Source organism: Heteronotia binoei, chromosome 10 (genome assembly GCF_032191835.1).
Source record: "Heteronotia binoei isolate CCM8104 ecotype False Entrance Well chromosome 10, APGP_CSIRO_Hbin_v1, whole genome shotgun sequence".
Lineage (NCBI taxonomy): Eukaryota > Metazoa > Chordata > Lepidosauria > Squamata > Gekkonidae > Heteronotia > Heteronotia binoei.
Genome location: NC_083232.1, coordinates 74644772 through 74666993, shown reverse-complemented (window position 1 = coordinate 74666993; position 22222 = coordinate 74644772). Strand labels below are relative to the sequence as shown.

The 22222-nt window shown below is 48.3% G+C and overlaps 1 protein-coding gene across 2 annotated transcripts in view; it reads left to right on the top strand.

The window, feature by feature from the left end:
• Positions 1–22222, top strand: part of GLB1 (galactosidase beta 1) — a 57263-nt gene that overhangs the window by 12902 nt on the left and 22139 nt on the right. For both annotated transcript variants that reach the window (XM_060247530.1, XM_060247531.1), the window contains exons 3-5: positions 8742–8892; positions 19868–19928; positions 22037–22131. In XM_060247530.1, the coding sequence (XP_060103513.1) occupies positions 8742–8892; positions 19868–19928; positions 22037–22131 (307 nt within the window). The remainder of the gene's footprint in view (positions 1–8741; positions 8893–19867; positions 19929–22036; positions 22132–22222) is intronic.

Here is a 22222-nt window from a genome sequence, read left to right as displayed (position 1 = left end):
AACAACATTCATAATGTAGTTCATATGCAGCAGCAGCCTTTGTAAGACCATCTCATTGCTATACCATTTTTAAAGCGCAGTTCTCAAAGAACCACTAGAGAGAGCCCAAAACATGCACTCTCCTATAATGTCAAGAAGATGTTTCTGTTAAAAATGCAACAGCCGTGTTAGTCTGTAGCAAAATAAAACAAGAGTTCAATGATTCCTTAAAGGCTAACAACTCTTGTTTCTGAATGAGTTCTTGTGAGTCATGCTCATGTCTTCATATGTGTCATGTTCTTTCATCTCTGCTGAGGTGAGCCTGCCTTATGGAAACATAGAAAAAAGTTGTTAATCTTCAAGGTGCTACTGGATTTTTATTTTCTTGCAAAAAGCCAGTGTCAGACATACTACTCTTTGCATACCCAATACAATACCTTGAGAAGGTTGTTTTATTTTTCTACAAAAGGCCCTTAGAAATAAGCGTAATGGAGAACTTCCCAACAAGGTGTCTGAAATCTTTGTTAATCTCATACATTCCAGTTAAAACAATCATTCCTGACTTATATTCATGTCTGGAGGGAAAATGTTCTGTCCATTTTAACAGAAGCTTAATGTATGGAAATGAGCAGCTGAAGTTTTTCATGTCAAGAAAGTAAAGACTATCCAGCTGAGCAGCCTGACTAGCCCAGTTTGACCTGAGCTTTGGAGCTAAGCAGGGTTGGCTGTGATCAATACTTGAATGGGAGGCCACCCAGGCTGGGGTTGTTATGCAGAGGTGGACAATGGGGAATAATCTGTGCTCCTCTCTTGCCTTGAACACCCCTTGGTTGGGGTTGCTATGAGTCTGTTGCAACTTCTTCTAAGCCTCTTTTAAGTGTGCAGTGTGCTTTTTTCTCCAGGCAATTGGTAACACTAGTTGTAATATAATAGGTTTCCCCCCCTCAGGGTAATAAGATTCTTCCATGATGACACAATGTACTATATGTACAAATATCCACAGGAGTGCGTATACCTCCTGTCCCGCCCAGCCCGGGCAGGGACTGCGCGGAGGAGACCCCCCGGCGCCTGCCAGCCGCTCCAAGCCCCCGGCATCGCCCCAAGAGCCCCCCCCACCTCTCCAAGCCCCTGTGGAGGCCCCACCCCTCACCTCGACTGACGGGGCGAAAGCAGCCACCCGAGCGACGCCTCCCAGACGGCGAGCCCGGCTTCGAGTCCGTGAGGTCTGGCCGGGGCAAGACGCCGGAGAGCAAGAGGGAGAGCCATTCAGCTCGTCGCAGCACGAGACGCTCCCTTGCAGCACGCCGCTGAGGGCTGGGACGCCTGAGGCACGCCCAGTCAGCCCGGCCCCGACGCACCTCTCCTGGGCGTCTGGGGCTTTGAAGGGGGGAGGAGCCAGAGAGGGGCAGGTCCTGGGAGGGGGGAGGATGGGTCGGGAAGCATAAAAGGAGGGAGGGAGGAGGTCGCTGAGGAGAGCTGGCTGATGCGCAAAGAGGCTGCCTCGCGAGAGAGAGGGACAGGAGCCATAGCACAGCCAGGAGGGAACGGGGGCCTGCGGTGAAGTAACCCAGTGCCCACCCCCCTGTTTCTGAGACCTCCGGGGAACGCCCCAGAGTGCCCGGGTGGGGCAACGGCGACGCCGGGGGACCGGGAGGGGCACCAAAGACCTGACAACGTGGTGGAGGATGCGGGCACTCTCCCGAGCCTAGGACGACCACGCCCCCATATTCCGGCCCCGCCCGGGTGGCACTCAAGCCGAGTGGCGACCCCAACCATTGAGCCGGAGTCCAGCGAGTCGTCGACGGACGAGTCAAGTGAGGACTCCGTGATACACGTGGGGCGGACCGCCGCCATGGACACTAACCCCGCCCCCGTGGATTTGGCCCAGTTTGGGCAGTGGCTCGCAGACCACCAGGCGCAGCTCCTACGGGAGGTCACCCAGCAGCAGACGGCGGCCCAAGCCACCCTCGTGCGGGATCTTCACCAGGCGCTCCTCGCCCGCCCGGAGCCGGCGGGGCCAACACCATTCGGCGCCGGGAGGAGCCCCTGGCCCCCTCTAACGAAGCTGGGGGCGGAGGACGATGTCGAGGCATACCTGGAAGCGTTTGAGCGAGTGGCTGAGGCCGCTCATTGGCCCAGAGAGCAGTGGGCCTTTATTTTGGGACCCTACCTGACCGGGGAGGCCCAAGCTGCCATGAAGGCCCTGGAGCGGGCTCAGGCGGCGGACTATACAGCGCTCAAGGCAGCCATCCTGGACCGCCTGGAGATCACGCCTGAGGCCCACCGCCAGAAGCTGCGTTCCTGGCTGCCTACGGGGGAGACGCGACCACGCTCAGCAATAGCGACCCTCAAGGATGCCGCCACCCGGTGGCTCAACCCCACCACCAGCGACGGGCGGCGCATCGTGGAGCTGGTGGTAGTGGAGCAGCTGCTGCAGGTGCTGCCGCCGCGTACCCGCCATTGGGTGGCCTGCTGGAAGCCAACCCGTCTCAGCGAGGTCCAGGAGCTGTGGGAGAACTTTCAGGCCGCCGACCACCGCGGCCTGCCCTTCCGCGCAGAGGGCGGCAAGCCAGGGAAGGGCTTGCCCCCACCCGGCGGACGGGCCGCCCCAGGAGCGACACCCGGGAGGGCGCCCGGGGCCGGAGACCGGGGGGGCCGGGCGCGGACGCCGCCGGCCCGTGCCACGCCGGGGTGGTGGAGGCCCGGAGCACGCCCGGCGCTACCCGGACTTGGTCTACGCCCCGGAGGCCGCGAGGGGGAGAAGGAGGGGCACCCGCCGCCGGAGGCCCGCCGTCCAGCAGGAGACATAGGGCCCTGCTTCACCTGTGGCCAGTGGGGCCATCTCAAACGCGAGTGCCCCCTGATGGAGTGCGACGTGAGCTGGGAAGAGTCCTGGCAGACGGCTGAGGCGGGGGCTCGCCCCCCCCCCTGGACGATCCCGGTGTCCTTGGGAGGGCGGCAACTGCAGGCCATGGTCGACAACGGCAGCTCGCTGTCTATGATACGAGCCCACTTGGTGCCCGCCCCGCTGCCTGTCATCCGCACCGCCGCCATCCGGTGCGTCCATGGGCACATCGAAAGAAGCCCGGTGGTGTCCATCCCACTGAAATACTTAGGCCGCTACTGGAGCGTGCCGGTCGCCAAAGTAAGCAGCCTGCCCTACCCAATACTGCTCGGGCGGGACGCTCCGCGTTTTGGCGACGTAGTGGAAGCAGCCAACCCCGGCCGACCAGGCCAGCCTGCCGGGGCCGGTTATGATGACGCCGCCCCCGCTGGGGAGACAGAGGACAGCGACCCCGGGGAGGGCCCGTCCAACGCAGAACGTCCCGTGGTGGGTGGCCGAGAGGCGTGGCCGGCGGACCCGCAGTTCGTGGAGGCTCAGGCCGAAGACGAAGAATTGGAGGCGCTGCGGCGGCACGAAGCAGTCCGAGACGGGGTGGTTGTAGACGAGCGCCGGAGCCGGCGCCTCCCTCGAATCATCCGGGAAGAGGGCGTGTGGTTCAGAGAGGTAAAAGGGCGGCTGGGCCCCGGGAAGCAGCTGTTGGTCCCTCACAGGTACCGGCCCGAGGTCCTGAAGGGCGCCCACGACCACCAATGGGCGGGCCACCAGGGGGTGAAGAGTACTCTGACCCGGGTGCTAGCCAACTTCTTCTGGCCTTCCGTAGCCCGGGAGGTCCAGGCCTACTGTCGCTCCTGCGGTATCTGCCAACGCCTCGCGTCTAGGGCCGAGCCGCAAGCCCCCCTAGCCCCCGTGCCCATAGTGGGGGTCCCGTTCGAACGAGTGGCTATGGACTTTGTCGGGCCCCTACCCCGCACCCCGCGTGGGGCCCGCTACATCCTGGTCCTCATGGACTACGCCACCCGGTACCCGGAGGCTATCCCCCTGCCCACCATGAAGAGCGCGGGCGTGGCCAGGGCCTTGATGCACTATTTCGCACATGTGGGGTTGCCCCGGGAGATACTCACAGACCGAGGCACACCCTTCACGGCGAGCCTCATGCGGCAGGTGTGCCAGGCGCTGCACATCAAGCAGCTCTTCACCTCCGTCCACCACCCCCAGACTGACGGGCTGGTGGAGCGGATGAACCAGACCCTGAAGGCCATGCTGAGGAAGACAGCATATGACCACCCCACTGCCTGGGACCTCTATGTGGACCCGCTGGTCTTTGCCATCCGAGAGACGCCCCAGGCATCCCTGGGGTATTCCCCGTTCGAGCTGCTGTACGGGCGGCAACCCCGGGGCATCCTGGGCCTGCTCGGAGAGCAGTGGGTGCAAGGCAGATTAGTGCCGGGAGAGGCCCCGGAGGAGTACGTCAGGCAGCTGCAGGGACGCCTAGAAGACGTGCGGCGGGAGGCCCGGGAGAACCTCGCACAGGCCCAGGAGGTCCAGAAGAGGCGTTATGACAAGGGCGCTAGGGCCCGCGGGTTCCAGGCGGGAGACGATGTCCTGGTCCACAGGGGAGCGATGGGCCAGAGCCAGGGGGACCCGTGGCGGGGACCCTTCCAAATCACCCGAGTCCTGGGTCCCCTGACGTACGAGGTCCAGTGCGGGCCTCGTGCTCGCCAAAGGAAGACCCTCCATGTGAACAGCCTAAAGGCCTGGGTGCGGCGGGAGGCGCAGCCGGAGCAGGGGCTCGTGGCCGAAGATCCGGGCGAGCTCCCGGACGGAACCCTGCCCTGGACGACCGCGGGGGGCGCCGGGGGAGGCCCGGTGTTGGACGCCGCCCTCACCCCCAGCCAGCGACAGGAGCTGCAGAAGGTCCTGGCCGAGTGCCCGACGGTATTCTCCGACCAGCCGGGCCTGACCACCCTGGTCAAGCACCGGGTAGTAACCCCTGCAGGCCAGGTGGCACGCGCCCGGTGGAGGCCCGTCCCACAGAAGCGCTGGGACGTGATCGCCCGGGAGGTAAGGGAGATGCTGCGCCTCGACGTCATCGAACCATCACAGAGTGAGTGGCGCAGCCCGGTGGTCCTGGTGCCAAAGCCCGACGGCAGCGTGCGCTTCTGTGTGGACTATCGGGAAGTGAACAAACTGGCCAAATTCGATGCCTACCCGATGCCGCGGGCCGATATCCTAATCGACCAGCTGGGGGAGGCCCGGTACCTCTCCGCCCTGGACCTCACCAAGGGCTATTGGCAGGTGCCCATGCACCCGGCCGACAGAGAAAAGACCGCTTTCGCCACCCCACAAGGCTTGTTCCAATTCAAGCGCATGCCCTTTGGCTTGAATGGGGCTGCGGCCACATTCCAGCGGCTGGTGGACAAGGCCCTAGCCCAATGCGAGGGTTTCGCTCGGGCCTATATCGACGACATCGTGGTGTGCAGTCCCACCTGGGAGGCCCACCTGCTCCACCTCCGCCAGGTACTCCACGCCCTGCAGGCCGCCGGGCTCCACGCTAACCCGCGGAAAAGCCGCCTCGGCTTCCAGGAGCTAAAATATCTAGGGTTCCTGGTAGGGAATGGCCAACTCCGACCCCTGCCCGAGAAGGTCGTCACCCTGGAGCAGCAGCCCCGCCCGCGCACCAAGAAGCAGCTACGGCGCTTCTTGGGGTTCGCGGGCTATTACAGCCTGCGGAAGGCGTGCCCGAACGTCCTCCAGTGGGGGCCAGCCCAAGACGCAGCGTTTGAGGCACTGCGTACGAGCCTCTCCCGAGACCCCGTGCTGAGAAACCCGGACTTCTCCCAGCCCTTTGTGTTGCACACAGATGCTTCGGGGACCGGTATCGGGGCAGCCCTGCTCCAGGGGGGCCCTGGGGACGAACGCCCGGTCCTATTCATCAGCCGCAAGCTCCTGCCCGCCGAGCGGGCGTACTCCACCGTAGAAAAGGAGGCCCTGGCGGTCAAGTGGGCCGTCGGGGCATTGAAATTCTACCTCACCAACAACCCTTTCCGGTTGGTGGTGGACCACGCCCCCCTGCTGTGGATGTCGAGGATGAAGGACTCCAATGACCGAGTCCTTCGCTGGTATATGTCTCTTCTCCCCTTTTCTTTCACAGTGCACCATCAAGCCGGGGCCGACCACCGCGTGGCCGACTACCTCTCCCGGGTCTTCGAGGAGGAAGCGGAGAAGCAAGGGACACGGGGGGGGGGGTGTCCCGCCCAGCCCGGGCCGGGACTGCGCGGAGGAGACCCCCCGGCGCCTGCCAGCCGCTCCAAGCCCCCGGCATCGCCCCAAGAGCCCCCCCCACCTCTCCAAGCCCCTGTGGAGGCCCCACCCCTCACCTCGACTGACGGGGCGAAAGCAGCCACCCGAGCGACGCCTCCCAGACGGCGAGCCCGGCTTCGAGTCCGTGAGGTCTGGCCGGGGCAAGACGCCGGAGAGCAAGAGGGAGAGCCATTCAGCTCGTCGCAGCACGAGACGCTCCCTTGCAGCACGCCGCTGAGGGCTGGGACGCCTGAGGCACGCCCAGTCAGCCCGGCCCCGACGCACCTCTCCTGGGCGTCTGGGGCTTTGAAGGGGGGAGGAGCCAGAGAGGGGCAGGTCCTGGGAGGGGGGAGGATGGGTCGGGAAGCATAAAAGGAGGGAGGGAGGAGGTCGCTGAGGAGAGCTGGCTGATGCGCAAAGAGGCTGCCTCGCGAGAGAGAGGGACAGGAGCCATAGCACAGCCAGGAGGGAACGGGGGCCTGCGGTGAAGTAACCCAGTGCCCACCCCCCTGTTTCTGAGACCTCCGGGGAACGCCCCAGAGTGCCCGGGTGGGGCAACGGCGACGCCGGGGGACCGGGAGGGGCACCAAAGACCTGACACCTCCGTATGTATACCCCTAAAAAATCTCCCCCTCCTCCCCTTCCCTCCTCTCCCTTCCTCCCCTTCCCTCACCCCCTCTCTCCCCCCCTCTCTCCCCCTCTCTGGTATGGAAAACACATTTGTGCTTTTGGTTTACAGTCCTTATGCATCATGAAAAAAGATGTGATTAGCTGGGATGCTTCTTTCCCTTTTCACATACCAAATCAAGAATGAACAGATGGGCATGGGGGAAGGGATGAGATTGGAGTGTGGTCTGCCCTGTGTGCTCATGAATTAGGTACATTTTCAGGCACCCCATTTTGTTCAGGCTTTCCTGAGCCTTTGCATGACCAATTTATTCACACATAGGGTGTGGGTGGTAGAGGACTGCCATCCTGCTTAAGCCGCCATGTGTTCACTTTCCTGACACTTAGTGTATGGAAAGAGGTTTCTAAGCTGCACAGCGTGCCTGCTTCCATGAATACCCAAACGAAAGGTTGGCTGGAAGCTAAGATAAGATAGGAATGTAATCCTAAACAGCATTACACCTTTCTGACTACCCTGGGCTTAGCAGGGTGTAACTCTGTTGAAGATTGCACTTGAACTGTTGTGTGGAAGCCTCCCTTCCCCACGCTTTTTGCCTGATGATGCTGGGTAAGCTTTGTGAGTTTGTAGCTTCAGCTACAGAGAGATCCTCACCTTTTAATTGTAATATGTTATTTGAGTGGGAAATGAAAAGAGAAAATATCAAAGATCCATAGGAATCGGTTTATTTGTGCAAGTGTGCTGAATGGCTTTTCCTTAGGGACAACAAAACCAGTTTCTTTAGAAAAATTACTGAAATGCTCTTCTGTGCTATTCTGTTGAGTATCTTGCCTCACTTGACACTTTAAGTGTCGTGCCTGCCCCAGACCCAGCCCTTGCTAACTCAGAGCAGGAGCCACCTGAAACTGATCAGGCCACACCGGGCCCTAGCTCAGCCCCCGCCCTTGCTAACTCAGAGCAGGAGCCACCTGAAACTGATCAGGCCACACCAGGCCCTAGTGCATCCCCTCCTGAATCACCACCTCCTGTAAGCCGGCTACGGGAGAGGAGGCGACAGGAGTTCAGAAACAGACGGAGAGATGCACGCATGCGTGGGAGGAGAGATCTCAGCCCGGAGTACTAACAAGTTAACAAGCCAGCACAGTATATCTGTAACCCTGACCTCAAGGCAAACTGTGCTGGCAATGAATGACCCTCCTGGGACGTGACTACGCTCTGCACCCTCTTGCTTGCTGCGAGAACCCGTGTAACTCCTGACCCGGCCTGAACCTTGGACTTGAACTTCTGGACTCTGACTTGGCTTTGTGGACTGACCTAGGTAATTGGCGTTTTCTCTGGCTTCCGACCCCCTGCATTCCTGTGACCAAGCTTTCTGTCTCCTCCTTCGGCCAGACTGATTTACGGTGTTGAAATAATTGGACTGTTTAACGACCACCCCTGCGCTCCTCCCCAGCTGGCTGACAGAGTTCTGGCCAGCTGCCGGCCGTTGGCAGCCGTCGTTCCTTATCTGCAACCCGAGCCCTGACATTAATAGCCACAGATATGATGAGTGCCCATGAGGAGACAAGTCTTAATGTTTCAAATTCAAATATTCAGAGAGAAACTCAGGCTTTCAAGAGTATGACAATCAAGTCCTTATCTTGGGCTCAGAAGGCTGCAGGAAGGGGGAAAAACCCAAGTAATGTTCAATACTGCATATGCAAATCCACAGAGAAGTTCTCTGCATGATGAACAAGGTGCAACCGACTTCCATACTTCTGAGGTGTTCTCTGAATCAGTCTCGATTCCTTGCTTAAGTCTTTTGCACAGGTTTCTTCTCTGAGAGATAATAACTGATCCCATGTACAAGCCCATTTACAAAGGCAGGGGAAAAAATCTCCATCATTGCCAATAAGTACAATTATTTCTAGAATAATTATATTGGATATGGTGAATTATGTAGTTCTACAATAAGAGAAATAATGTATGTTAATTTTTATTTTATTTTTCCAGGTACATACCATGGAACTTCCATGAACCAGAACCAGGAGTTTATACCTTCTCTGGCGACCGGGATCTTGAACATTTCCTGGAACTTGCTGAGGAAATTGGCTTGTTGGTCATACTGAGAGCAGGGCCGTATATATGTGCAGAATGGGACATGGTAAGCATTGCTGAAGTTCCTGGTTTGAATGACTATTCAGTCTTCATTTTATAAAACCAAATCGTCCTTTATTTTTTACACAGCCAGTGTTATGTAGTGGTTGTAGTGTCAGAGTAAGATCTAGGAGACATAGTTCAAATTCCCACTCTGCTGTGGAAACTTGCTGGGTGGCCTTGAGCCAGTCACAGGCTCAGCTTAATCTACCTCATAGAATTGTTGTGAGGATAAAATGGAGAAGGGGCAGATGCTGTGAGCTAATGTGGTTCCTCATCGTGGCATGGGTTGCCAACCTCCAAGTAGTGAACAGAAAAACACCGTGATCTAATAACGAATATAATGAATACCAAATATAGCAAATTTTTCAAAGTTTTAAATACAGTGATATTAACACACCTCATATATATCTCCTATTTTACAAGGTAAGATAACTCATAACAAAGTATCCTATACAACTAAGCATGTAGGAATCCTTATATGAAGATTAATTCAATCAATAAAGTGCTCAGTGCAAAGAAGTGCTTGTATATTAAAGTGTCATGGCTCAATTCAAAAGTCCATTTCTAGAAGACTCCACAAAATCCACCTTCGATGGAGCCCGAAGCCGGTTGATGTTTCTTGCGCTGTTTCAAATCTTTTGAGTCTGTAAATCTTTTTGTCAATACGCCCTTGGAAGGAACTGTTTGTGCTTGTATGAATTTCTGTATACTTTTATGATGTGAAAGTTTTGGAAGGACTTCAGATACCCCTCTTTGACAAAGATTTACAGACTTAAAAGCCTTTATTGGCATATATCAGATTATAAACAAACAAATCGTTACAGAAATAACAAAAACAGTCATATGCAGCTGTACAATGGGACAATCGATCCTTGATTACCAGACTCAAGAATAAAGCAACCTTTTCAGTTATTTCAGATGACAAACATTCAGAAGATGGCAAACCTTTACAGTGTCTGAGCAGCCTGTCACATTGAACAGAATTGGATCTAGAGACCTAAGGCTGAGACTGAATCCTGAGACTGAGACTGAATCCTGCGAAGACAGAGGTCCTCTGTTTGGGCCGTCGTGGACCGGAGGGGGAAATCCCCCTGCCGACTTTTGACGGTGCGCCGCTGACGGCGGCGGACAGGGTCAAGAGCCTGGGGGTGCTGTTGGAGCCGTCCCTAAAGATGGAGGCTCAGATAGCAACCACTGCCAAGTCCGCGTTCTTTCATCTTAGACGGGCAAGGCAGTTGGCCCCCTTCCTGGACCGCGACGACCTAGCAACAGTGATCCATGCTACGGTCACCTCGAGATTGGATTACTGCAATGCCCTCTACATGGGGCTGCCCCTGTGCCGGACCCGGAAATTGCAGCTGGTGCAGAATGCCGCGGCCCGGCTGTTATTGGGCCTCCCAAGGTGGGGGCACATCCGGCCGGGCCTTCGGGCTCTGCACTGGCTTCCAATAACATACCGAGTCCGGTACAAGGTGCTGGTCATTACCTTTAAAGCCCTATATGGCCTGGGACCTGCCTACCTGAAGGACCGTCTCTCCCCACACGTTCCCCAGAGAGTACTGAGGTCTGGGACTCAAAACCTTCTCACCATCCCCGGGCCCAAGGAAGTCCGTCTCAAGACAACCAGAGACAGGGCCTTTTCTACAATGGCCCCCACATGGTGGAACCAGCTGCCGGAAGAGGTGAGGGCCCTGCGGGATCTTACTCAGTTCCGCAGGGCCTGTAAGACAACCCTCTTCCGGTTAGCTTATGCCGACTAGATAAATGTGGCTTATCAGATTTTAGTGAAATATACTGGATAGTTTTAATGTTAAGATTTTAAGGTTTTTAGGTTTTTTTAAATGTTTTGACTTTAAATGTATTAACTTTGTACCTTGTTTATTGTTTTGTCGTTGTTGTGAGCCGCCCTGAGCCACTTTCTGGGAAGGGCGGGATATAAATTATAGAATAAATAAATAAATAATAAATAAATAAATAAGGCGTATAGTATCATATAGGGGACAATAAAGAAGAATATGGGACAATGAGTCAACTTGTTTTAAATGACATATACAAAGTCTTAATGAAAGTGGGATTTTTTTTTATCTCTACCGTAGGTAGATGATATTGTATTGCATCTGGCAAGGGTAAATGCTCTACGCAACTTTGGAACATGGAGAATTGATAAATAGTTTTTGTAATTCAGTATCTAAAATTCTGCGTTAAATTACATTAAACATTTAATTACATGCGTTTAATTACATTGTTGGAGAGCCAGTTTGGTGTCGTGGTTAAGTGTGCGGACTCTTATCTGGGAGAACCGGGTTTGATTCCCCACTCCTCCACTTGCACCTGCTGGCATGGCCTTGGGTCAGTCATAGCCCTGGCAGAGGTTGTCCTTGAAAGGGCAGCTGCTGTGAGAGCCCTCTCCAGCCCCACCTACTTCACAGGGTGTGTTGTGGGGGAGGAAGGTAAAGGAGATTGTGAGCCGCTCTGAGACTCTTCGGAGTGGAGGGCAGGATATAAATCCAATATCATCTTCTACATAATATGCATTTGTGTGTTTTTTTAATTTTTTAAAATTTTATTATATCCAAAAATAAACAATTTAGTACAAATCATAATTATAAAAAATAACAAATCCTTACACTACAGATTTGATTCAAACATTACTTACATACAGGATAATTTCCTTAAATAATAACGAAATCCAACATTTCAGGAGGCAACTTTTCACTTTCCGTAGCAGTAGAATTCACATATTTTCGATAAGGAAACCATTTTTCTGTTAAGGTATTTTTGTATGTTGGAGTTTCCATTAGTAGTAGTTGTGTTGTGATCTTATCTTGTACAATTATGTCCCATAATATGCATTTGTAAGAGGAAGCATATAAAAAGAATCCATAGTCAAACCTAAGGTGATTATTTTCCTCTTTATGCAGGAAATCCATTTGGACGAGGAGGATTCAGACAGTATTTGATATAAATAACTCCCACAGTTAGCAGAATAGTGCACACGTAGCCAGTATTTGATGTAAGCAATGCTCTAGTTTCTAACATATTGAGGCCTGTTTCTAGACAAAGAGTGGCATATGAGACACAGCATGGTAAGCCCATGATTTTCCTAACAAATTTGGACTAAACTCTTTCAATATTGCACTCAAAGGCACTAATCCAAGTTGGAATACCATACAATAACTACGGGATTACTTTGGCCTTATAAATTTTTAAAGCCATTGGAACAAACTGGTTGCCTCTATTAAAGAAAAACCGGGAAATGGCTGATGCAGTAATGGCTGCTAAGTTAACTGTAGCGTTACGGTGACATGGCCAGAACGTATTGTAACTAAAATGGAGACCTAGGTATTTAAAATGCCTGACCTGTTGTATTTCTTTCCCATTGAATGGCCATTTGTGGATTCTACAAGACTTGGCAAAAACCAGAATCTTAGATTTTTCATAGTTCAGATGCAGTTTGTTTTCTTGAAAAAAACTGAGACATCTGTTCAACAGTTGTCTGAGCCCAACCCTCGTACGAGAAAGGAGTACTATGTCATGTGCATATAACAAGATGGGTACATGCATGGAGCCCAATTTTGGGGGGTGGCAGTCTACTTCTGTTAGTACAGGAATAGATTGAATAAAAAAGGAGCAAGTATGCATCCTTGTTTAACTCCTTTATTGAAGGGAATTTTAGGTGCTAGTTCCCCAGTAGTTGAGGTTTTGATTTGGCAAGTGGTGGAGGAATGTAGAGTTATGATTAATTTGAGAAGTCTCTTATCAATGCCAAGTTGGTGGAGTTTTATCCATAGTCGCTCTCTATCTACAGAGTCGAATGCCCCTTTAAGGTCCAAAAAAGTTGCATAAAGTTTGGAATTCCTAGGGATAGTATATTTGTCAACCAGGTGTGATAGAGTGATCCAGCCCCACCCACCCCACAGGGTGTCTGTTGTGGGGGAGGAAGATAAAGGAGATTGTGAGCTGCTCTGAGACTCTTCGGAGTGGAGGGCGGGATAGAAATCCAATATCTTCTTCTTCTTCTACAATAATCTACAGTAGATTTACCCTTACTGAACATGATTTGTTCAGGGCCTAAGACTCTTTGCTAGGATATCCAAGAAGTTAATTTAGTTAATAGATGCTTGGCATATAGATTGCCTATAATGGAAAAAAAGACTGATTGGCCTGTAATTATAAGGAATTGTACAGTCACCATTTTTGTAGATTGGGACTATAATTGCATTTCGCCAAGCATCAGGAATAAGGCCCGTTTGATTAATCTTGGTAAAAAGGGAAGCGAGAGGGACAGACCACCATTCTGGATCTAATTTTAAGAGCTCTGGGGGAATCAAATCGGCTGGGAGCATTCCCAGTTTTCAGTTGGTTGATTAATTCTATTACTTCATCTGGGGTCGCAGGTGGCCAAGCTGGTAAGTCCTTATCATAAAGATCACATGGTTTAATGGTACAATCTTGGTTTTGCTGAAACAAGTCAGAGAAATATTGAAAACATGCACATGATGGAATCACAGACATGGGGAGACACATTCAGACCGTGAGATTATAGCCCAGAATTTCTTAGAATTGTTTAGAATAGTGGCTTGGTATAGTTGATCCCACTGATTGTGCAAATACTCTAATTTTTTCTTTATCATGCTCTCCCATAGCTGTTTTTTCACCTGGAAGTACTTTAAAAGAAAAGACGGATCGTTAGAAATTCAGAATTGGCTATAGATATTACATAATTGAGTTTTTAATACTCTGCAGTCTTCAGTGAACCAAGAGTTAATGCCCCTATTGCTCTTTTTTGTGAAATGATTAGGTTTTATACTGAGTGACTAAGAAAAATGGGAAATCATGTAAGCCAAAATGCCCTCAAAACCGAGGTTGGGGAATTGACAGGTGGGCACTTGACTTTAAAAGGAACAAGAGTCTATATATACAGGCTCCACGTCCAGAAACTATTGCTCAAATATACCAGGGACACTAATTAAGTAAAAAGAATTAGAATTTATTCTAGAAAATTATAGATCACACACACAAGATCAAAATACTCATAAAATCATACATACAGTCCTAAGAAAATTAGAGATATAGAGAAACACATGGGTAGATGAACAGGGTGATATTTACCGATTGTAGTCTTCAAGGAAGGCTCCAATGGCAACGAGCGAGGAAATGGGAGAGGAGACCTGAAACTTGGCCTTAGAATCGGGGATGGATCTAGACAGCGGAATTAGGATACTGCTAGAAGCACACCTGCGGGTAGCTAGTCCACAGGTTATAAGGACTATCTTGAGCCCTTAGGGGATGGGAGGTATGAGGGAGGAGGAAGGTGATCAGCTGATGCATGACCTCACAAAAAGGGGAGGCTTCGCAGTGACCATAAGGGCTGGACTACTGCGATAGCCAATAGCAAGTTAATTGGTGGCACCTAATTGGGTGCCCATAACTGACCAATGAACAGGCTTGGGTCCTGGTTACCTGAGTGAACGTTCAGGTTGAAATGGACCAGGGTGGGGGTGCTCCATGGCTGACAGTACAGAGAAGAATGGGGGAAATCACTGGGGTGGAAGTTCATGGGAGTGGTTTGAACTAGGCCGAGGTGATGACAATAGATGGCCAAATTGTTATCTAAGGTCGATAAAAATACACTTGGCTCCGGGTGAAGATGTTCTTCCTCTTCTTCAATTTTCTATTGTCACCAGTGTTTTGTCCAAGGTTTCGCTGGACAAAGACAATGGCGGTTGGACAGTTGCCCACGCCTGGGGTGGGTTGATTGCCTGCAGTTACAGGTGACATCTGACGAGTACGTGAGCCGTTCGCTTTGCTGGAATGCAGTCTGGCATGGTAGGAAGATAGCTGCGTGTGGTGTTAGCCCTCCACAGTGGATTCCATGGTCAATGCTTCAAAACCGTTCGTCTGGATAACTCCTGGCGGTGCAACCTCCTCTGCTCCACGGCCGAGACGGACGTCATACAGAACGATGGGAAGTCATCTGTTCTCCTGGTGGGCACTCTTGTACCGGTCTCGAGTGCCTTCATAGCGTTATGGCTGCTAGTACTGCATAAGTCCCTTTCGCCCCGGATAGGTTTACTCACACTCTGTGGCCAGACGTGTGTGAGCTACTTCTCCAGGTGCTCTGGCAACCAAGTTGGTGACTATGACGTTCTATAAGGGGTTTTTCCTCACAATCAGAGTATTGTAAGCGGAGATCTTTGGTGTGGGATCCATGCTATCAATTAAAGAGGCTTTAAGATCAGAAAAAAGATCCGAGTTCTGAGTTGTAGTTGAGATGCCACCTGCATAGAATGGTCGTTCCATACAAACAGGTGGATGGAAAGGGGCAGCAAAAAGGCTGGTTCTGAGTGTTAGGATCAAAGGCAAGTGGTCACTAATAACAAAATCCCCAATCTCAAAGTTCAAAATGCAAAATTCCAAGAGAGAAGACGCTAGAAAGTAATCAATTATGCTACATCCTGTTACAGAAACAAAAGTGAATTCGCTGGCTTTAGGGAAACAGATAAGTCCATTCAGCCATACTCTATTGAACTGAAAGCAAAATTTGGTGAGATGTAGGCCAGCCAATTTATGTAGCAGTCTTTAGATAATCTCTCTGAGGAAAAAAGAGGGCGAAGGGTGTCATTCTGGTTGACTTCAAGAGCTCTGAAAAATATCAGGTGGTCCCTACCTACTCTCACATTAAAATCCCCAGCCAGAATAATTTCAGCAGAGGGAAATTTCCATTCTAATGTTCCCATAAAAATAGACAAATGTTCCCAATGTTGTGAAAGGGCATGGCTATCTAGAGCAGGGAACACATATAGATTAGCAATAATCAAAATGGAGCTTTCAAAAACAAGTTTAACAGCTTGTTCTGAATAAGTATCAGATGGCAACATAGTAGATCTACAGTTTAATGATAAGGAAATAAAAATAGTCCAACTTGAAAACAACCTTTAGGTTTTGGTCTATAGGCTGGGAGACAGAAGGAATTAAATCCTTCTAATTGGATCACATTGTGAGACCATGTTTCCTGCAAAAGTGTGATATCAGAACTTTTAAAATAAGAAAGTCCACGTCATTAACCTTACTCCTCCATCCTGCAATGTTTCAGAAAATTATTTTTAATGTGGTTTGAGGAGGAGTAATTAAAGTCAGTTTGCTGCTGAAAGTTGGTCAAGAGAGTTGTTCATATCATGGAATGCACAGGCATTAGCTGAACCACTTTGAAGGTCGGAGATTGTTTCTTGCAGATTTTGCTGAGTTATTTTAAACTCCTCACTAGGGTTGGAATTATTAGTCCCCAAGATAGTATGTATCTCAGCTTGAGTTCGGGGTCCTTAGCGGTGTCTGCTGGAGCCGACAGTATAATGGGCGAGTGGCTTGTAGCATCCAAAATGTTCCCTCGCAGGCAGACTGCCATTGTTTCCAGTCTATCAACTACTGCCTTTTCAGATATAGGGAGCCCACTAAAGAGGTTCCGGACCTCTTGATCAAAAGCGTCTTGATCCGAAGGATCGATGTCCATGAGTTGGGTCTCAGGAAATGGCGACAGCTTCTTATGGACGACAATGGGACTAGCTGGAAAATTCCCAGTTGTGCCCGCAGGAATGAGTGGCACAATATTTGCATTGTGAAAGATCCATGTAGGAAAAATCCCTTTTGACTTTAGGTAAACTTTTTCCTTAAAAATTAAATTAGGTAAGTTTGAACTGTTTAATAAAAGGACCCTTTGAGTTGGAAATAAGCTATGTAGCAGTTCTACCGACCTTAAGTCCACAATTCCAGTTTGGGAGCCAAATAAATTATGTGTCTTCTGACCAGGGTAGGGGTTTTCCATGACAGGAGCACTCCTCTGAATTTACAGTCAAGCAAACTGAATAAGGTTGCCAAGTCAGCTGCCATGTGTCTTGGGTTGTTTGCTTGGGTTGTTGATAAGAAAAACTAAATGACCTCAAATCTGCAGTAGCTTGATTATCAACATCATGCTCAAGATGATTCATACTCGATGTCTGTGGAGGTAAGGGCTTATCAGTTGAATTGTTTTTACTTCCAGTATCCTGACTAAACTTGATAGTCTGACTAAACTTGATAGTGACTCAGCAACATTCTAAAGTTTTGAATGTAGGGAATTTAGTCTTCCGCAGATAAATCTCATTGATTCAGCCACCAAGAGGAGCACGTCTGCAGGGGTTTTGTTGACCAGAGAAGCTGCTTCGAGGTAGATAACAGAAGCATTAGGAGCTTCATTATCACTGTTAATTAATCCACTGCTGGGTGTTACAGGGGGTAAATCAAAGTATATACTCTCAGAAAGGTCAACAGTGTCCTCTCCTAGCAAGGAAAAGTGGTTGGAAAGGTATTTGGAAGGCATCTGCTGATTCCAGGGTAGCTGTGGGGAAAAAGTCCTCAATCTTAGTTTGCTTAGAATCAGGAAGTACAAATTCATCAGCCTCCCACCTCCGTTTGTGGGGCTGCATTTTATCTATTTCTTCACTTAATTTCAACCTTCAGTTAGATTCACAGTTCAAATTAGGAGACTCTAAAAAACTGTCTTTGTAGGACAATGTGAGAGTTTGTAAAACTTTATAAAACATCAGCTGTAGTTTGTTAGCTGCAGCAGCTTCTGAGTCAACCAGTAAGCAAAAACAAAAGCTTATTAACTGATTAAACAGCCAGACCTTGAGAAAGACGAAACAGCTGCACCAAAAATTAAAAGTGAGGTGATAGGGTAAGACTATTTAAAAACAATTTATTCTATCAAGGCAAGATAAAAGTTAGGTTGAAAACAGCGTTTTTAGGAGTGAAGAAACAAGCGTCTGCCTCTCTCCGAGTCTGCACCAACAAAGAGATTTGAAACGGCGCAGCGAACATCAGCCGGCTTCGGGCTCCATCAGAGGAGGATTTTGAGGTATCATCTGGAAATGGACTTTTGAATTAATCTATAACTGTAATTGTAATTCACTTTCTATCAATTATGCCAAATATAAAGTAGTTGTCTTTTCAAATTGCTGGCGCCCACAGAGATGGTTTCTTGGCAACTCAACAATTGAGAAAACAAAAAATGTTAAATTCTTGGGGATCACCTTTAATCACAAGTTAAGCTGGGTTTCACATGGTAACAACACCGTCAACTTGGCTAAATGTTCAGCTGCTCAAATTAAACAGTTTTTCTTTGCAAGTGGCAATCAATTAGTTCCAGCAGCAATTAAAGTGTTCAAAGCCAAAACGCTTGCCCAAATTCTCTATGGTATCTCTATATGGATCTCAGCTTTTACCAGGAAAGTGGAGGGCATTCAAGCCTCATTCTTTAAACAAATTCTTGGTTTGCCAAAATGTGTGTCCTACTTTGCTCTCTGCTCTGAAGTGGGTCAGTCTTTGGTGGAGACAAAAGCCTGGATTGCAGTGTTTAAATTCTGGCTCAAAATTCACTTTAGAACAGTTTCTAACAGCCTTCTTGATTGTATGAAAAGAGACCCATATATTTCATCCTGGACAGCAGTGCTTCTGTCCAAACTTAATCAATTGAGGATAGAGGTAGATGATTTTTCTACCTCTGATGAGTCATATATCTTCAGATGTATTAAATTGAGACTGTGGGAATCAGAGGAAACGAAATTACGGCCAACAGACCCTTATATTTGCTCTCCAGCTTCCTTAGGTCTCTATGCTTTCTGTGGCAAAATGCCCAATTATCTATCAGACTTGACCACTCCAAGTCATCGCAGGGCATTTATGTTGGCTAGACTAAATGCGTTTCCCTCCAAAGTTTTACAAGGAAGATATCAATGAGTCCCTTTAGCCGACAGACTTTGCTCCTGTGGAGCGAATACTCCTGACTCAATCCAGCATATATTGCTTGATTGTTCTTTTTACCATAACCTCTGTAAAGATTTATTTGGCAAGCTTTCTTTTCCCCCAGATTTGTCTATTCTGCCACCCTGTTATTATTTATTGAGTGATACTGAGGGGGTGGTTAGTGAGGCTGTGGCAAAATTTCTGACTGACATCCTTAAATTTAATTCTGACCATGTTTGAATGCATCTGTAAGCTCGGTTTCATTTTGATTTTATCTCCAATGTTTAAATTTTTATATTCTGTGTATTTTTATTTGAATCTATTATGCCATTAAAGGTTTGGTATGGTATGGAATTAAGCTATAACACTTTAATATACAAGATCTTCTTTGCACTGAGCACTTAATTGACTGAATTAATCTTCATATAAGAATTCATAAGTGCTTCATATAAGAATTCATAAGTTGTATAGAATAATTTGTTATGATTGATCTTATCCTTATATATATATGGTGTGTTAATATCACTGTATTTAAAACTTTGAAAAATTTGCTACATTTGGTATTCATTATTAGATCACAATGTTTTTCTGTTCTCAACGTCTCCGTGATTCTTTGTTTATATTGAACCTCCATGTAGTGGCTGGAGATCTCTTAGGATTACAACTGATCTCCAGGTTGACGAAGTTCAGGTCACTTGGAGAAAATGGCTGCTCCGAAAGGTGGACTTTGTGGCTTTACACCCCACTGAATTCCCTTTCATCATCAAACCCTATCCTCTTAAGGCTCCACCCCCAAAATCTCCAGGTATTTCCCAACCCAGAGCTGGCAGCCCTTATTGTGGAGGAAAAGTGGGGTATAAATAAAGCAAATAAGTTTGTCAGCTCCCCCCCTCCCACCAATTTCAGTTAGTAGTGGCAGGATCAACAAATGTCTCTGTACAGGGGGATCCCCCCCCCTGCAACTCAACAGCACAGTTCTCAAAGACGCAGAGGGAGTGAATAATCACCATGAACCTAAGGAATGCGTTCAGGGCCCATTCACTGCTATATCAGTTCAGCAGCTTATAGAACTGGGTCATTATTAGTTAGGGGCTGTTTTCCTTTTTTAAAAAAATGCTGTGGCTACTATCACTCAGAATAAATTTATAAATGCATTTCCAAAAAGAAATATGTTCACAGAATTTTCTTTTCATTCCTAGGGAGGTCTGCCTGCTTGGTTATTAGAGAAAGAATCTATTGTCCTGAGATCATCTGATCCAGGTGTGGTGAAATGTAGTATTTATCATGTATACTATACAGTCCATAGATATAATTTGTGGTTGTTTGACATGCAAGGCTTGATTGCATCTGGCTTCTAGAATTTTTCAGATTTCCTGTCAAACTTATTCTTCCTTTTTTCAGTCTTGAAGAAGCAAGCCAAAATGAAGAGATGTATTGTTAGAATAAGTTATGGTTATGAAAGGTTGATCTTTTGTTCACCTACCTCTTAACACAAAAAACAGTGTTACACGATTGATTCAGTGCCCTGGAAAAAGTCCCACTGTGAAAATAACGTTACTCTGAATAGCATCGTACCATATCTTTTGATGGCATGAATCAGAAAGCCTATTAAAGTCATTTGTTGGCCTGAACAAGGCAGTCGTGTGAACTGGCCACAGTCTATATAGTCTCTGAATCACCCAGATTTGGAATTCACTGAAATCTCCCAGATTTGAAATTCTGACAAAAATCTGGATAATAAAACTTCAAAATGGTAACTTTTTTCTAAAAAGTCGATTTATGCAGAGTAAGAATAACAGATATGCTTATATAGGATTGACTGATTTGGGATCTTTTCTTTAATTGGATTATTTTTAATTAAAAATTTTAATATATTGACTGTTTCTTTGACTGAGATAATGAAGAAACAAAGAAACAAACATCTGTATATCTCCTTTGCAAAGACTGAATGTCTTAAGGAAATATTCATTTGTCGGTAGTACTGTGATGTTAATGCATTACTTTAATTCAATCAAAGAAGTTTTAATCTCCATGTGATTATTTAATGTAGTGCACCCCTTCACATACGGATCCAAATGACCATGTAGGCAGGGAAGTCTGGATTTTCCTGGTCTTGTCCTCATCAGTACCATTTTCCTTTTTCGTTTCCCTGTAGCAGCCAATACCCATCGCCCTGCAATGCTGTACTGGAGCCTTTAAATAGTGATTGACAGCAATATAACAATATATTGGTATGGTAATTACCAGTTTCTAAAAAGACCATTCCCCACAGTATGAAGGGAGGAATTGACATCAGAAAGAAAATATGGGGGCATGTTTAAGCTTGTTGCTGCTCCATGGCATAGCCAGCCGCAGAAACACCACAGAAGAGTGTCACTGCATGGGAAAGGGCTTATTCTGTAATAATCTGAATCAATGATGAGCAGTAAGGTAGCTGAATTCGTAGGTAATTCAGGATAGTGAAAAACCAGGCTGATAGGAGGAAGTTCCAGAAGATTTCTAAGTACGCTGGGTAACCAGACAATAAAGTGGCAGATGAGAATCAGTAGAAGGGTAAAACAATGCTAATTGGGACAGAAAAATCCTAACTATGTACATGCTGATGTGGGTTTGAATTGGATTCAGTGACTAAAGAAAGCACTGTTGCAGTGGAAACATCTCTGTAACATCTCAGCACGCTACAAGAGTCCTAAGGGCAAATTAAGAATACTTTTAAAACAACAAAGCATCATTAGGGTTTGTAGAATCTTTCGGGATCAAGTGCCGTGTTCTACTGGAGAAAGTTTTCCTTCCAGACGTTTCGTTCTCGGCTGCGGAGAACATCCTCAGTGGCGTTGCAGCCGGAGCAGGCGCTCAGACCTTCTTGGCTGCTGTGCAATGCTCAATGCACAGCAGCCAAGAAGGTCTGAACGCCTGCTCCGGCTGCAACGCCACTGAGGATGTTCTCCGCAGCCGAGAACGAAACGTCTGGAAGGAAAACTTTCTCCAGTAGAACACGGCACTTGATCCCGAAAGATTCTACAAACCCTAATGATGTTACCAGCCGTGAAAACCTGAAATCTTTGATAACAAAGCATCATGCTAGATCTGTGTCAATCTGTGTGTTTTTAACGTGCCAGTAACATTTTTACTTTTGTGTACTATGTTTGCATCATCTGGAAAAAGATAATGACGCTAGAAAGAGTGACTAAAATATAACAAGTTGAGAGCATCTTATTTGCAAAGAAGGGCTAAAGCCTTTTCCTAGATAACTTTGATTATTTGCATACATGTAATCATCTTTGCTACCATGTACTTTTAAATAAAATTTTGTAAAACAAACAAAATTACATTATTTCTGTGTACATTCTGTCTTGACAATTTTCCAGATTACTTGGCAGCAGTAGAGAGATGGATGGGAGTCTTACTGCCCAAGATGAAGTGTCATCTTTATCAGAATGGCGGTCCTATTATTATGGTGCAGGTAAAAATTACATTTAAATCAACCTTCCTTTTTTCAAGCATGAAAATGCGGGGGGTGGGGGGTGGGGAGGGAATCCTGCATGCTGTTATAA